The sequence below is a fragment of the Cystoisospora suis genome (genome assembly GCF_002600585.1).
Source record: "Cystoisospora suis strain Wien I chromosome Unknown contig_3038, whole genome shotgun sequence".
In the NCBI taxonomy this organism is placed as follows: domain Eukaryota; phylum Apicomplexa; class Conoidasida; order Eucoccidiorida; family Sarcocystidae; genus Cystoisospora; species Cystoisospora suis.
In genome coordinates, this window is record NW_027155833.1 from 1,683 (window position 1) to 15,379 (window position 13,697).

The 13,697-nt window shown below is 44.8% G+C and overlaps 2 protein-coding genes across 2 annotated transcripts in view; one reads left to right on the forward strand and one right to left on the reverse strand.

Annotated features, from left to right (window-relative positions):
- CSUI_006094 (uncharacterized protein) overlaps window positions 1–1,003 on the forward strand; it is a gene marked incomplete at both ends in the record, with an annotated part of 1,329 nt that extends 326 nt beyond the window's left edge. The window contains 2 exons of the mRNA XM_068066259.1: window positions 1–666; window positions 748–1,003. The exon at window positions 1–666 is cut by the window's left edge and continues 326 nt beyond it. Of these exons, the coding sequence (XP_067921764.1) occupies window positions 1–666; window positions 748–1,003 (922 nt within the window). The remainder of the gene's footprint in view (window positions 667–747) is intronic.
- Window positions 1,004–1,491: 488 nt separating this feature from the next.
- On the reverse strand, window positions 1,492–11,570 carry CSUI_006095 (otu family cysteine protease). The gene is made up of 2 exons (XM_068066260.1): window positions 4,714–11,570; window positions 1,492–3,655 (listed from the first exon to the last, which is right to left on the reverse strand). Exon 1 carries the CDS (start codon window positions 10,264–10,266, stop codon window positions 5,062–5,064), a length of 5,205 nt encoding a protein of 1,734 aa, XP_067921765.1. The 5' UTR covers window positions 10,267–11,570; the 3' UTR covers window positions 1,492–3,655; window positions 4,714–5,061.
- Between the last annotated feature and the right edge of the window lie 2,127 nt (window positions 11,571–13,697).

Here is a 13,697-nt window from a genome sequence, read left to right on the forward strand (position 1 = left end):
ATTCCTTCGGAGAAGACAAGAAGCCTTCCTTCGGAGAAGACAAGAAGAGGAAGCAGCTCTTCGGAGAAGGCAAGAAGAGGAAGCATTCCTTCGGAGAAGACAAGAAGAGGAAGCAGCCCTTCGGAGAAGACAAGAAGAGGAAGCCGTCTCGAGGATAGGCCACGAGGAAGCGGCTCTGTGGATGAGACAAGAGGAAACGCCCGAGTGGATGGGTCAGGAAGACGAAACGCCCGGGTGCACGGGTCAGGAAGACGAAACGCTCGTGTTGGGCGAGGAAGAGGGAACGCCCGTGTGGCCGGGTCAGGAAGAGGAAGCGCCCGTGCCTACGGGTCAGGAAGAGGAAGCGCCCGTGTGGACGGGTCACGAAGGCGAAGCGGCCGTCTGGATGAGACAAGAAGAGGAAGCGGCCGTAGCCAAACAGCACGGAGGATTAATGAGAGGAGTAGAACTATACCAACGAGAGTCCGAATTTGAAGAGAGACAAAAAGCCGAAGAAGCGAAACTACTGGCTCAAGAAGAAGCATTCAAGCGCCAGCGCGAGCTGTGGTCGTCACACGAACAACAACAGCAAGTTTTGCATCAAGCAGCTTCCCACCAACGAGTGCCCAGGATTCAAGCACCGATGAGACAATTTGTCTTTCACAAGCATGGGGCATGTGGCAAGTGGTAAGAGTTTTCTCTGACGTTGGAGTTCCTTTTCCTCCATTCCATCTTTGCTGTTTGCTGTGTGCGTTTGTTCTTTTTCAGGCAGCCACTGTGTCCTCCCCCGCCTCAAAGTGTTCTGATTCATCAGCCAGACATGGTGGACCGAGGCCATTACGAGTTCGAGACGATGAGGCGGAATGTGAGCTGGAGGGAGCCCACAGAACATTTTATGGAGACCGAGCTTAGAAGACCACCTCGTGGTGAACCCAGGGCGGTCTTTGAAGCGAAGGCTGCACCAGAGTCTTTATGGGAGAAGATCTCACCCCATCTAAAGACCTTTTTCTGCGGCAAGGCATGAGATCCGCTTTCCCCCTAATCGCTTTACTTCCCATATATATTTTCCCTGAAGTTTGTTTATGGAGACGAGTGTGTTCTCTAAATCTGTTTTTTTGAAAAGTGGATCATTCAGAACTAACTCCCGAGTCATAATCTAGTTTTCCTCCTCTGACCCCCTGCTCCGTCCTTGCCTAACCCGGAATAGAAACATGGTCCATCTAGGTATTGTACGGTCTCTTCTGATTGGCCCTGAGACTCCCTTGGGGGTTATTCACACACGGGTAACTAACGTCTTGATTTCTAGTCTAACGCCACCTGAATTTAAGTAGGGTGAGTGTCTAGCGTGTGTATCGTTTTTGCTTGGCTAGCCTTCAACGGGCCTACTAGTTTGATTTGAAGAGAGATAGAAAACGAAGATGACGGGGGTGGGACACGGTCTCGAGTCACCGGTCTTATCCGACACTTTTGTATGCCCTGAGTACGTCAGGGAAACGAAATGAATGGCTGGACCGCTATTTTCATCTAAACTGAAGAAAAATAAGGAGAGTTGACATTCCAGACTCCATCATCATCTAGGAGAGGAACGTAGCAGCAACATGAGGAGAGGAAGAAAAAAAAAAGACGGTGAAAGCAAAACAGAACATAACACGAGAGATGAGGGACACAGGAGAGAAAGGTTCTCTTCTCTTCTCCAGTGAATCCATGAAGAGAACAAATCAATCGACCAAGAAAACAGTTTTCTTTCTTTTCCAGGCAGCCATTCCCCCTCTGAAAGCATTAAGATGAAGACCACCACCTCTTTGAGTAGCAATAGTAGTAGTAGTGAGAGAGTGACGTTCTCTTCACCATGCATATCTATCCATATCCATTCTTCCATACATAGAGCTGCCTCAAAACAAAGACCATTTCTTCTTCTTTTCCTCTCGTTCGACTCACGGTGAATTCCTTGTTCTTTCTCAATCATGGCTTAAATACCATTTTCATAATCTCCACTAATTCATCCTGCCTCCCCTTCCTTCAATCTTTCGTGCGTCGGACCCTCGTCAATCGGCAGATGCGGGGGTGAATCTGTATCCCCAGTTTATTTGAGAGAGTAAGCTTCAAGACTCACACGCAGACAACATCCTTAAGGAAGGCATTTATATACACAGGTAACTTTATACACCTCTTACATACATAGACAACACACCTCCGTATCCATACATACAAAGATATGGTGCCTTAGACAGAAAGGGAGTTCAAATGAAGAAGAGCGAGATAAGGAAGAAGAAAAAACACGATCGGGAAGGAAGACTATGAAAGCATCAATGGCCAATACTTCAAATTCTGCAAAAAGAACAGATATAAATCGAGTAGATCACCATCATGACCCACGCAGCTCTCCTTAGAGTTGTAGACTCGGACATGTTCATAGAGACGGCGCTTTCGCTCTTTCGTGCCTCTGTCTCTTTACAGTTTCATTTCCGCATGGGGTCGAAAGAAAGGATGAGAAAGGAAGACATAAAGAAGGAAGAGATGAGAATTAGGTAAAGCAGAAAAAGAAAACTAGATCGACCAGGGTGCGAGACAAAACCTCTTGGAAGCCTTTCTCTGTTGTCTTTGGAAACAAAGAGACACATCTCCAATCCTTCCAGCCACGTACATACATCACACCTAAAAGACACTTGAAAGAAACCCAAGGCGAACGAACCGGAGATGAGAGAACAAAGAGAAAGAAAAAGAACAAACAAAAATACACAACGGATGATCTATCGACTAATGAGGATGTTTGATGCTTTTTATGCCAGACTTTGAATCTATAGAGGCATCTACTTTTTAACTGAAAAGAAAGAGGAGTCTTTCTCTCCCTCTTCCGAGGAGAAGAAAACAACAAGGGAACAAAGAAAACAAGAAGAAAACTCTTATAGAAAGAGAAGAAAAAAACAAAAGACGTCACCGCCTGGATCAAATGCGAACTAACGAATGGCTTCTACAGCATCGGAATACCTCAGCATCCCTCTCTCCTCTTCCTCCTCCTCCTCCTCGTATCATAACCCTCATATGTGTCCCTCATCAATCTACTAGGTTCATGGAAGTTCTCACGCGTATGCATCCGGGAAACAGTCTATAGACACCTGAGAATCCCCCCTGTGTGGACGCCGAGATGTAGGTCCATCTGAGACTATCAAGGTGTATGTACACCTGAGACTATCAAGGTGTATGTACACCTGACACTATCAGGGTGTATGTACACCTGACACTATCAGGGTGTATGTACATGAGACTATCAAGGCCTATGTACGCCTAAAGACACCAAGGTGTACGCACAACACCGGAGAACATCTAGGTGAACGTGTACTAGAACATCATGGTGTATGTACACCTGAGACAACAAAATCATCTCGACTTGCTTGAGAGAACAGAACCGGTTTGTGACTATACAAAAACCATGTAGACTGAAGAGTACTTTTGAGCGCTCTTGTGTCCTGTCTGTTCTCTTTTTTGGGCTCTCCTGTTCTGTCGATGAACGCCTTGCTTAGCAGAACGAGGAGCCGTCCGTAGCTTTCTTTACACCGCTACTAAGCGATCTGTTAGAGACGAGAATCCCGATGGTGAGGAAGAGGAAGGCGAAGAAGTAGAAGGAGGTTTCTGTGCTCGCTTTTGTAACTGTCTCTTTTCAGCTCTATTTGCCTCTCTGTTCAATAGAAGAAAGCACAGATGTCACGAGAAAAAGTGCAGAAATACGAATCTCCCGTCTATTCTCCTTCTGCGCTTTTCTTGATCACGAGAGTATAATACATAACGATCAAGAAAAGCTGAAGGATCTCAGAGGCGAACAAAGTATACGAGATGCAAAAGCCTATCGAGGAAGCGTGCGTAACCGACTTCAACTGATCCAACACAGAGAAGTGCATATGTACACACGACTCGGTCTATGTGAAGAGATAGAGGCACAGATCGATATAGATGGATGATGGACAAATGTGTAGACCATAACTGATGGAGAGATGAAAGGTAGGTCACAGCTACGATACCAACCCTGCTGTATACGCATGCACAAACTCGAAAGTGAACTGTTCCTCATCCATACACAAGCAACATATCCAGCCCTCTATCTCTAAGCAGAGATCTTCCTCTTCTCTCCGGTCGTAAAGAAGAAAAGAAAAAAAGGGGTGTCTTTCTCCCGTCTTCTTTTCTTCTTCTTCCTCCTGTCGAGAGAGATAGGCTTTGACGCGGGAACCGTATAAACTACGTCTGTACCTACAGCCATCTTAAACGGAAGTTTATGGACAGGCACTCGACCACAGAACACAACGAGGTAAATAGACGCGACGAGGAGTACGTTACACCCTACATGCACATACCTTCCATACTGCAGACAGATACATGTGTATATGTATGTATATCTACACACATACATGTATCTATCCACAGGCACTGCTCGGCAGTTATCTCGAGGCGACACATCCCCGGCCGAATCTTTGCTTCTACCAAGGGTGTGAACCGAGAGAGAGATACGTGATCTAGACGAACAACATAAAGCTTTTCTCTCATGACATAGAGCTAAATCCTTACCTCTTCAAAGAGATAAAGTTCCAGATGTATACATACACATACATATATAACTACATATATATCAGAGGTGAATATACATGTGTGGAGATCTACAGGGAAAAAGGCTGTTTTAACTCTCCTAGGAAAAGAGACAGTCGAGGTCGTTCTTCTACTTCTTCTTATCCTTGGCCATCTTACTTGATTTGTTTCTTTAACTTCTGCAAGAGAGCTTTCTCTCTCTTGGTACTATTACTTGAAAGACACCCTTTACTACTGACACTCGTGTCTCCTTTCTCCTTCTCTTCTTCTCTATCATCACCCTCTTTTCCCTTTTCTCCTTCTTCTTCTTTCTTCTTGTCTTCTTCTTCTTCTTTCGTGGTTTCGCGTTTCTCTTCAGCTTCATGTATTCTTTCCTCCGTTTCTTTAGTTGCGGAGCTCTTGAGATCCACCACGTCATCTGTAGTTAACGCTGAAGACAGAGAGCACGAATCCGTCGATGTGAAAGATAGAAAGGTTCTTCTCTTTCTTTGATCCGTCTTTTCTTCCTTAGCAGGAGGCTTTTCCTTCATATCTCCTCTCTCGACCTTCGCTTCGTCTCTCTCTCTCTTCTTCTTCTTCTCCTTCTTGTGTATCTCTTTGAACTCTCCTTTTTCCGCTTCTTCCACCCTCATTCCAACTAACAGACTTTCTGTAGGATGTTTTGTCCGACACACCTTTCTTCTCTTCTTCATCTTCCTCTTCACGTGCTTCGAGATAGAGAAAACTTCGGATAGGAAGACGTAAAGGAGGTAAGCTCGAGAATCTTCTACGTGTCTTTCTCTTTCTTCTTGTTCTCTCATCGCCGTAAGGCCACTTCCCATCTGACCTTCTTGTCATCTTCACTCTCTCTATCAGAGAGTGCGACTTCTTTACAGACACCTCTTCAGCATTCCTCTTCGTATGGATATATCCGTCATCTTCTTGTCTTTCTACTCCTGTCCTTCTTCTTCTTTCTTCTTCCTCTTCGTCGTAGCCCTCTTTCTCAGGTGCTGAAGACTTCTCCTTCTTCTCCTCTTCCTCCTCTTCTATGACATGTCGACAGAGAGAAGAAGGAGAAGGGTTGAGAACAGGAAGCCTCGGCAAGCAAACTCTGAGAAGATAAGTCAAATTTCTTCTACCTGAAGAAGTAGAAGAAGAGCAAGAAGAAGATGTGGCTCCTCGTGAACTTTTCTTCGTACTCGCCCTCCTCGTCTTCTTTCCCTTACTATCTATGGAAGGAGAATCGTCGACAGAAAGATTGCATTCGTCACTCTCTCCTCCTGGCAAAGACGAAGAAGAAGACGCGGAGGAAGAAGAAAGCTTTCTTCTTATGAAGGGAATAAACAAAATCTTCTTTCTCTCTTTCTCTTCAGTTGAAAACATAGGAGAAGAATCTTCTTCATGTACACAACAACAAGAAGAAGAAACCTCCTCTCTTTCGCCATGTACAGAGGATGCGGGCAGAAGACGAGGGAAGTGACGTAGACGAAGATCATCCGACGGACGAGGAGGAGACAAACACGCTCCTTCATTCTCAACCTTCTTCTCTTCTTCTTTCACATCTTCTTCTTCTTCTTCCTTCCTCTCACCTTCTTTACTTTTTTCTCTTCGTTCCTTTTCATCTGATAGCATCTTCTTCTTCTCCTCCGGGAAATTCACGAGATCTCTCCATCCTTCCTCTTCCTCTTTCTTCCTACTTTTCTTCTGCTCCGAAGGAGACATTGAAGAAGCTCTCCATCTGTCGTTTCCCTCCTGTCCTAAAGATGAAATTTCCGTATCATCTTCACACGTAGATAAACTTTCTTGCGAGGGAGAAACGCCACCTAGACGACCTTCACCATCCTCCTTCTTATCCTCTTCTTTGTTTTGGATTCTTGTTTCCTTCTTCTCTCTCTTCATGAACAGATCATCTTCTCTTTCTCCCTCTCCTTTCTCTTTCATCTCTTGTAGGAGAGAAGAGTGTCTCCTATCGTTAACGTGGGGATCTTCTCTAGGGGGAGACCTGCTCTGCTTCTCCGGTCTTCTAGAAGAAGGAGAAGAAACACAAGAGGCAGGAGAGCTCATACATCTTCTCTGACTTCTGCCTAAGACAGAAGAGAAGAAATGAATGCGGCGACGAGAGGTCTCCAACAGTCCTCCTTCTTTTCCGTCTTTTCTTCTTGATCGCCGCGTTCTCTTATCTCGAAGGAAAGACGTCTCTAAGGGAGATAAACATCCTAGAAGAACCGAGTTGTCTTCATCGCTATACAAAGAATACCGGGTTTGCAAGCTCCCGCTCTTCTTCTCGTCTTCTTCTTTCTCTCTTCTTTCTTCATCTTCTTCTCTTTCTTCCCTCTGAACGGACGTAGGTTTGAACTTCTTTTCTTCGTCTCCTTCCTTGTTCTTCTTCTTCTTCTCCTCCTCCTCCTCTTTCTCTAGATGATGGAGATCGTCAGGAGCATAGACAATCGAGGTAGCTACGCGACAATCGACAGCTTGGGTCAGCGACATTCTCTCCTCCTCTGCTGGATTGCCGTCTCCTCTTTTGCTGGACTTTTCTGTTTCTTCTTTTTCTGAAGAAGAAATGGAAGAAGACGAAGTGTGGTAATGATCAGAATAGACGACAAGGTCAGCATGAGAAGAAGATGAAAGACGAGGATGAAAAGATGCACAACAAGAGTCAGGAGTCTCGAGAAAAATAAGAGAAGAAAGTTCAGGAGAGCTCTGAGTTTTGAGAAGGGAAGGAAGAGAAAGTGAAGGAGAGGAAAGAGAAGAAGCATCCAGATATGAAGAAAAAAAGAGAGAAGAACGAGACAAGAAAGGAGAAAAACGATTAATGATCTTCTGAACTTGTATCCTCATATCTTCAGGTGTACATACACCTGAAGAGAATCCATAAGAAGAAAGATGAGGCTGATGACTTTCGCTGAAGGAAAGATCTCTTTCTTTTCTTTTAGAAATCTCATTTCTTCGTGAGAAATGATGCGGTGGTTCCTCTTTGTCTCTTCCTTCTCTTCGTTTATGAGACGACCCATCATTTCCTCTCCCTAAGCCTCTCTCTTCTTGGCAAGGCTGGTCACTTGAAGACATCAAAGTAGAAGAAGATGCAGAGGAAGAAACGCAATCCTTTAAAGAAGAAGAAGAGAGAGGTTCTTCAACTTCCTTCTTCCTTTCCTTGTTGTTTATAGACGATTCTTCACTTGAAGGGACAGTAGGGGGTGTGCTGTCTTCATAGGAATTTTCACCACCCGTCTTCTCGTTCATTCTCTTCCTCCTACCGCATGCCCCTTCTTCACCTTCTGTCCCGTCTTTTTCTTCTTCTCCCTCTCTTCTATGTTCTTCCTCCGAATCAAGATGGGCTTCCCGTTTTTCATCTTGTACAAGATCTTGTTGCCCTTTCTTTCCTTTCTCCTTCTTCTTTCTTCTCTCATCGAGCGAACTCCTCTTCTTACGATCACTCCTTGAATCATCCAACTGAGAGGTTCCCTCTTGAACGTCTCCACCTCTATCCTTATCCATCTCCTTCTTCTCTTCCTCCTTCTTCTTCTCTTTCTCTTTCTCTTCTAGCATTCCTCTTCCCTCTCCTACCGCTTTGTGCCTCACATCTCCTTCTTCTTCATCGTGTGTCCTGCGTGAGGAAGAAGTGATCTTTAGGAGATCTCTTAGCGAGAGATTCGATGGATGAGAGATGCCTTTGACCCGTACAGAGTTGTAGTGCTCTTGCTCTGTGTGAAAAGCTAGCTGAAGACATCGATGGGTCTCGGGAAAGTTTTGCATGTTCCAGATGGTGTCTGAGACCTTCGTCTTCCTTCCCCCGAAGCAGGAAGTCTTTGTCGATGAGTGGAAATTCTTTGAAACACTCTTATTATTCTTATTCTTATTCATCTTCTTCTGTTTAATATTCCCCTTCATGAAGCTCTTCCCACCGTTCTTGCTTTGGCGGTAAAAAGAAGAAGAAGAGCAGCATGCACCCCTAGAGGTCGAGAGAGAAGAAGAATTATCCTCCGATTCGAGATCGTCTTCGCTACCATCGTCTCGATCTCCGTCCCCTCCGTGGCTATTCTCTTCTCCATTGTAGATATGAATAAGAAGATTTACTTGATAAACCTCACTTAGGGCTTGGAGCTCCACCTGGCCTCCCCACGTCCCTAATCGTTTCATGCGGTGTATATACACATCAAACGTTTCTTCATCTTCAGGGATGAAACATCGATACAACTCACTATTCTCCTCCATATGCTTCACTGCAGCTAGTCGATACTCGAGATGTCTGTCTTGCTCGCCAGAGTATTGATCGGCGAAAGCGCGAAAGAGACAATTCCCATCAGGTAGAATATACTTCAGCTTTAGACCGCTGGAAGAAAGATTCTTCAAGAAGCTGGATGAAGAAGATATACGAAAGGTAGAAGAAATCATAGAAGATGAAGATATATCATCATCATCTTCTTCTTCTTCCTCTTCTTCATGAAACACCCCTCGGTTACTCTTCATCTTATGTGTCAAACACGAGACTCGTTCATACTCTTTGTCTCGACCTTTCTTCCTCTTAGTCTCTTCCTCTTCATTCTCTCCGCTATCTCCTCGTATAAGTCGTGAATCGTGTGAACTTCTCAAAGCACCTTTCGATGCGTTCTTCTTTTTCTTCTTCTTTCCTTCTTCTTCTTCCTCTTGGTATCCCTGTGAAACACTCTTCCTTAACCATCGATCACGTCTGCTATTCTCTCTTTCATCTTCCTCTTCTTCTTCCTCCTCCTCCTCTCCTCTTCCCCTCCCTCTACCTTTCTTCTTGGAAGAAGACGGAGGGATCTTCTTGCCTCCACCTCGATCTTTACTTCCTTTCGTTGTCTTCTTTCCCGAGCCCCCCATACTGTTCTTCTTCTCCTCTTCCTCCTCTGCTTCTTCTTCTTCTGTATGGCAAGAGTCGAACCAGGAGTGTCTCTGTCCGTTCAGAGATTCTCGTGTAGATATGGAAGATAAAGAAAAAGATGCTGAAGATGAGAGATAGGCAGATGATCTTCTTCCTCTCCTTCTTCTTCTTCTCTTGAGACCTGTAGCTAAGAAAGAGAAGAGCCTTAACGATGAGAAAGACCGTAAGAGGCGTCGCCCTTGTTCTTCTTTCTCGCCGCTTCGATCTTTCTCCAGGCTTTCTCCTTCTGCAGGTTGTCGTGAAAAGATACTCTTACAGAGAGAGATCAAAGAGCGATATAAAAGGACGAAAGAGAAAGGAGAAGAACAGGAGAAACAAACGAAGAAATAAAGGAGAACAACAAGAAGAATGAAGAGAAGGAAGAAGATTACAGAGGGAGATGATGATATGGAAGGAAGAAGAGGAAGAGACGAGAAGAAGGAGAAAGAAGAGGAGAGCGAAGAGAGGGAAGTGTGAAGCTGTTCATGACGTTTGAAGCAGATAGACATCCACAGAAGAGAGGAAAGAAGAAGAAGAAAAGAAACGAAGGGAAACAGGAGACACAAAGGAAAGGTACGAAAACTGACGGACCATCGTCTGGAAGGCTTAGAAAAGAGGACTCGGAGAAATGAGAAGAAAGTATCGACTTGATAAGGAAAAGAAGAAGAGAGACGAAAGAAAGAGAAAACAAGAAGAAGAGAAAAAGAAAGAAGAAAAGAAGACAAAAGAAGTGTACGAGAGTCAATGCACGGGAAAGAAGAGAGAGCTTTCTCAAACCATTGTCGTGATAGAAATGAAGAAAAGAAAGAGACAAAAGGAGACACTTCCTCTTTCATGACAGAAAACATGTGAACATCTCTTCGTCTTTCCTTCTTCTTCTTTTTCTTCTCCCTATTGCTCTACCTCCCCGACTTCTCCGAGTGTACATACACCACACGCCACCACCATAGACAAGACCAGGCTATACTGTCCCGTTCTGTTTTCTCCTCCTCTCTAATCGTTTCTCACATCTCCAGAAAAGAGATAAAACAAAGAAAAGATGAAGAAGACGAAAGAAAAGACCTCTTTACTCTCCCTGTCGAAAGAGCTAGATAAGTAAAGTAAGAAAGACAACTCGTCTACTTCACACGAGAAATCTTCTCTCTATACTTCTCCCTCCCCCCCCCTGTGTAGCCCAGAGAAAGATGCAAAGAAGGCGCGAAGAAATCTCTTTTCTTCTTTCTTGTTCTCCTCTCTCTCTTGTCGAAATCTTTACTCCGCCTGAATGAAACAAGAGCTCTTCATCCATCAGGGATTGCTTGTTTCAAAAAGAAGAAAAGCCGAGAAGTCTTTCACGGCAAAAAGAAGAAAAGGAAGCCCTAGAGGTGGAGAACAACTAAGAAAGACAGAAGACGGGGTAGATATCTGAGAAAGATCGATCCATCGATGAGAGAGAAAAGCCGAACGTGAAGAACATCCTCGAAAGAGAAAGAATTTCGTAAGAGAAGGAATGAATGAATGATCAAAAGAAGAGAAGGTCCGCTTTCAAAAGAAATGTTAGTTGGATGAAGATAGAAGTCAAAGAAAAAGAGAAGAAAGAAGAGAAAGGGGGGAGGAAAAAATCTCGAATCGATGTCTTCGAGTGTTGCGAAGACGATGAGAGAACAATCCGTTCAAAGTCGATTTCTGTTTTGAGAAGGTTTCTCTTATCGACTTTTTGTCTGTCTCTGTCGTTAATGAAGAAAGGAATGATTAATCTTTTCCTTTTCTCTGCTTCTCTCACCTCGAAGACAAAAGAGGAGAGAATCGACTGTAAGAAGTGACTGCTTCTTTTCGTTCTTTTTGGAGCACAAGTGTAGGAAAAAGAGGCAGAAGAAACCTTTACCGATTAGCCTTCGTGAACGCTTGGAGAGAAAGATACAAGACGAGGAGAGAAAAGAAAGCACGCGTAGAGGACAAGTGAATGAATACACAGCGAGCGAAAGAGGAAGAAAACGAACTGCAAGAAAGAAAGAAAGAGAGCAAGAATAGAGACGGGATAGGGCCGTCCAGGAAGATGTAGGAATGCGTGAATATCTCGGTCGCTCGTGTTGCCGTGTTTCTGATAGAGATAAGAAAAGCAAGCAAAGAAGTAGAAAGACAAAGAAGAAGAAAGAGAAGGAGGAAAAAAGGGAGACGAAGTCATGGTATCAAGGGAAGAATGCGAAAAGCGACAGACGAGCCGGACGGTGTTCGATGAGGCACATGCACACGAAGACTATTGACGCCTACCAATTGCACTGAATTAGTTGGCTTTGAAAGAGAATTTTGGGATGTACGATCTTCTCGAAAGCATTCTGCTCTATCTTCTCTTGATTCATAGGTAGATCCGCTGCTCTTGACCACATTCAAAAGTGATGATAGAAAGAAGGAAGGCGCCGATCTTTTCTCAAATCAAGTAGAAGAGTAGAAATCTTCGTCAAGCCACCATCCGTCAGCCGATGGTGTATCTAGTCTTTTACGGGTCTTCTCTATGGAAGATCTCCATTCTTCGATTATGAACAAGAGAAACAAAGGCTCCGCTTTGCCGTCAGGAGTGCTTATAGCGACGGTTCATCGGAGTAGGTACATTCACAGTTGTTCCACACATACAGGACAGAAAACGTCTCTCTCACCTCAGTCAACGTGGCGAGCTCAGCTAACGAACTCATTCTCCCCGGATTCTCTAGACCATACTCCTAGTAATCATGCACAAGTGAAGTAGAGACAGACGTGCAACGCAGCGAGCAGTTTTAAAAGCATTTGTCGATGAGAAAGAGAAAGCCAAGCAGTTCGTTCTCTCGTTCTGAGAGGAGATGAGTCTCTTCGCCTTCTCTCAGCTGAAAGAGAATTGTGTTGCTAGTCATCTGAGAGTACGATGAAGCGCAAACAGAAGAACTTCCGAAGTGCATTCCAAGGTGGAAAGTGAGGAACACATCGCTAAGCTCTCTGCGTCTTCCTGGGCTCTTCGCGCCTTTTGTGTTTGCATCATTTGCACCTCTTCTTCTTATTGAATTCCACCTCGTTCCATGGCTTCAACGAGTGGTGAGCTGCCAGTAAATCACAAATTCTTCCTTGTTCGAGACATAAAAGGAAAGAACCTGGAAATAGCAGGTATGGACACGCGGAACTCACAGGGGGTCCGTTCTTCTTGCATGCCCCTAACATCTGCTGCACCCCAGGAAGAGGATCTCTGAGCCGACCAATCTCTCCCCAGCATTATGACACTGCAATTCCCGTAGAAAGATAGACTCTGGACGGCGGAAGAGTGGTCGATCCAAACCGATGAGGGAGGCAGGGTGTCACCGGGAGGAATCACGAATTGCAACAGTTGTACTACGCAAGTAGCTTTGAGCGTTCCGGACTCTTGAATCTTTCTCTTTTTGAGAGATTAGAACTTACCAACTTGACTTTCTACAGCTGCTTAGCGTTATAATTACGCCTGCGGGGCAGCCCCTCTCTAGCACAATGTACACTCAACCCGGGAAAGTCTCTTTGCGGCCTTAGCGTCCGTCTGCTTGGAACGAGGCCTCTCTTCACCGAGGGAGTTTCTCCCGAAGACACCCCCACAGACAGTTTCGAAGCCATGCATGAAAACTGTGAGGAGATACGAAAATGCCTAACTGCTCCGTTGCCTTCCTAGCGCTCTATGATCATTCATTGTTTGGATCTTCTCTCTATGCTCTCGAACTTAGATTTCTTATTACGATGTCACTCAGGGTTGTTCTGTTCTTTTCTCTCTTCAAGTATGATTTCTCAGCTTTTGTTCCCTTTCGTTCTTTCGCGTGTCAGTTAGGTGCTAGAGTATCACGGCTCTTGACAAGACAACCCGTCCCTGGGAGGTGATCGTGGGAGCACTCTGCTTTCTCCCGATCGACAGATCAGCCAGTCATGCTTCGAGCTGTGTCGCTTGTCAGTAGGAGGTGGAGAGATGGAAGGCGGGTGCTTGTGTAGAGTAGAGTTAAGCATCCACCGTCTTCACACCTATGCTGCTGACGGGGAAAGGTTTACAAGAAGACAAAGTTTCTCGGCTTTTCTTTCTCGCCAGTAAACGTCTGCTTCGTTACAGATTGAATGAGCTTTCGAACACAAGAGGTGTGGGTTGTCAGTCAGGTCGGTAGGGGGTGCAAAATTTCATTCAAGAGGGAGCTGACATATCGCACGACTGACGTCGAGAAACTTCTCAGGTGTCCGCAGGGCTCAGACTCTTCAACACTTCTGCTTAGAGATGATGTATACACTCACATGTATAGATGAAAATGTCTATCTATCTCTCTATCTT

Excerpts from the sequence above, each read along its gene's own strand:
- CSUI_006095 (XM_068066260.1), bottom strand. The coding sequence starts at position 10,266 with ATGTTTTCTGTCATGAAAGAGGAAGTGTCTCCTTTTGTCTCTTTCTTT.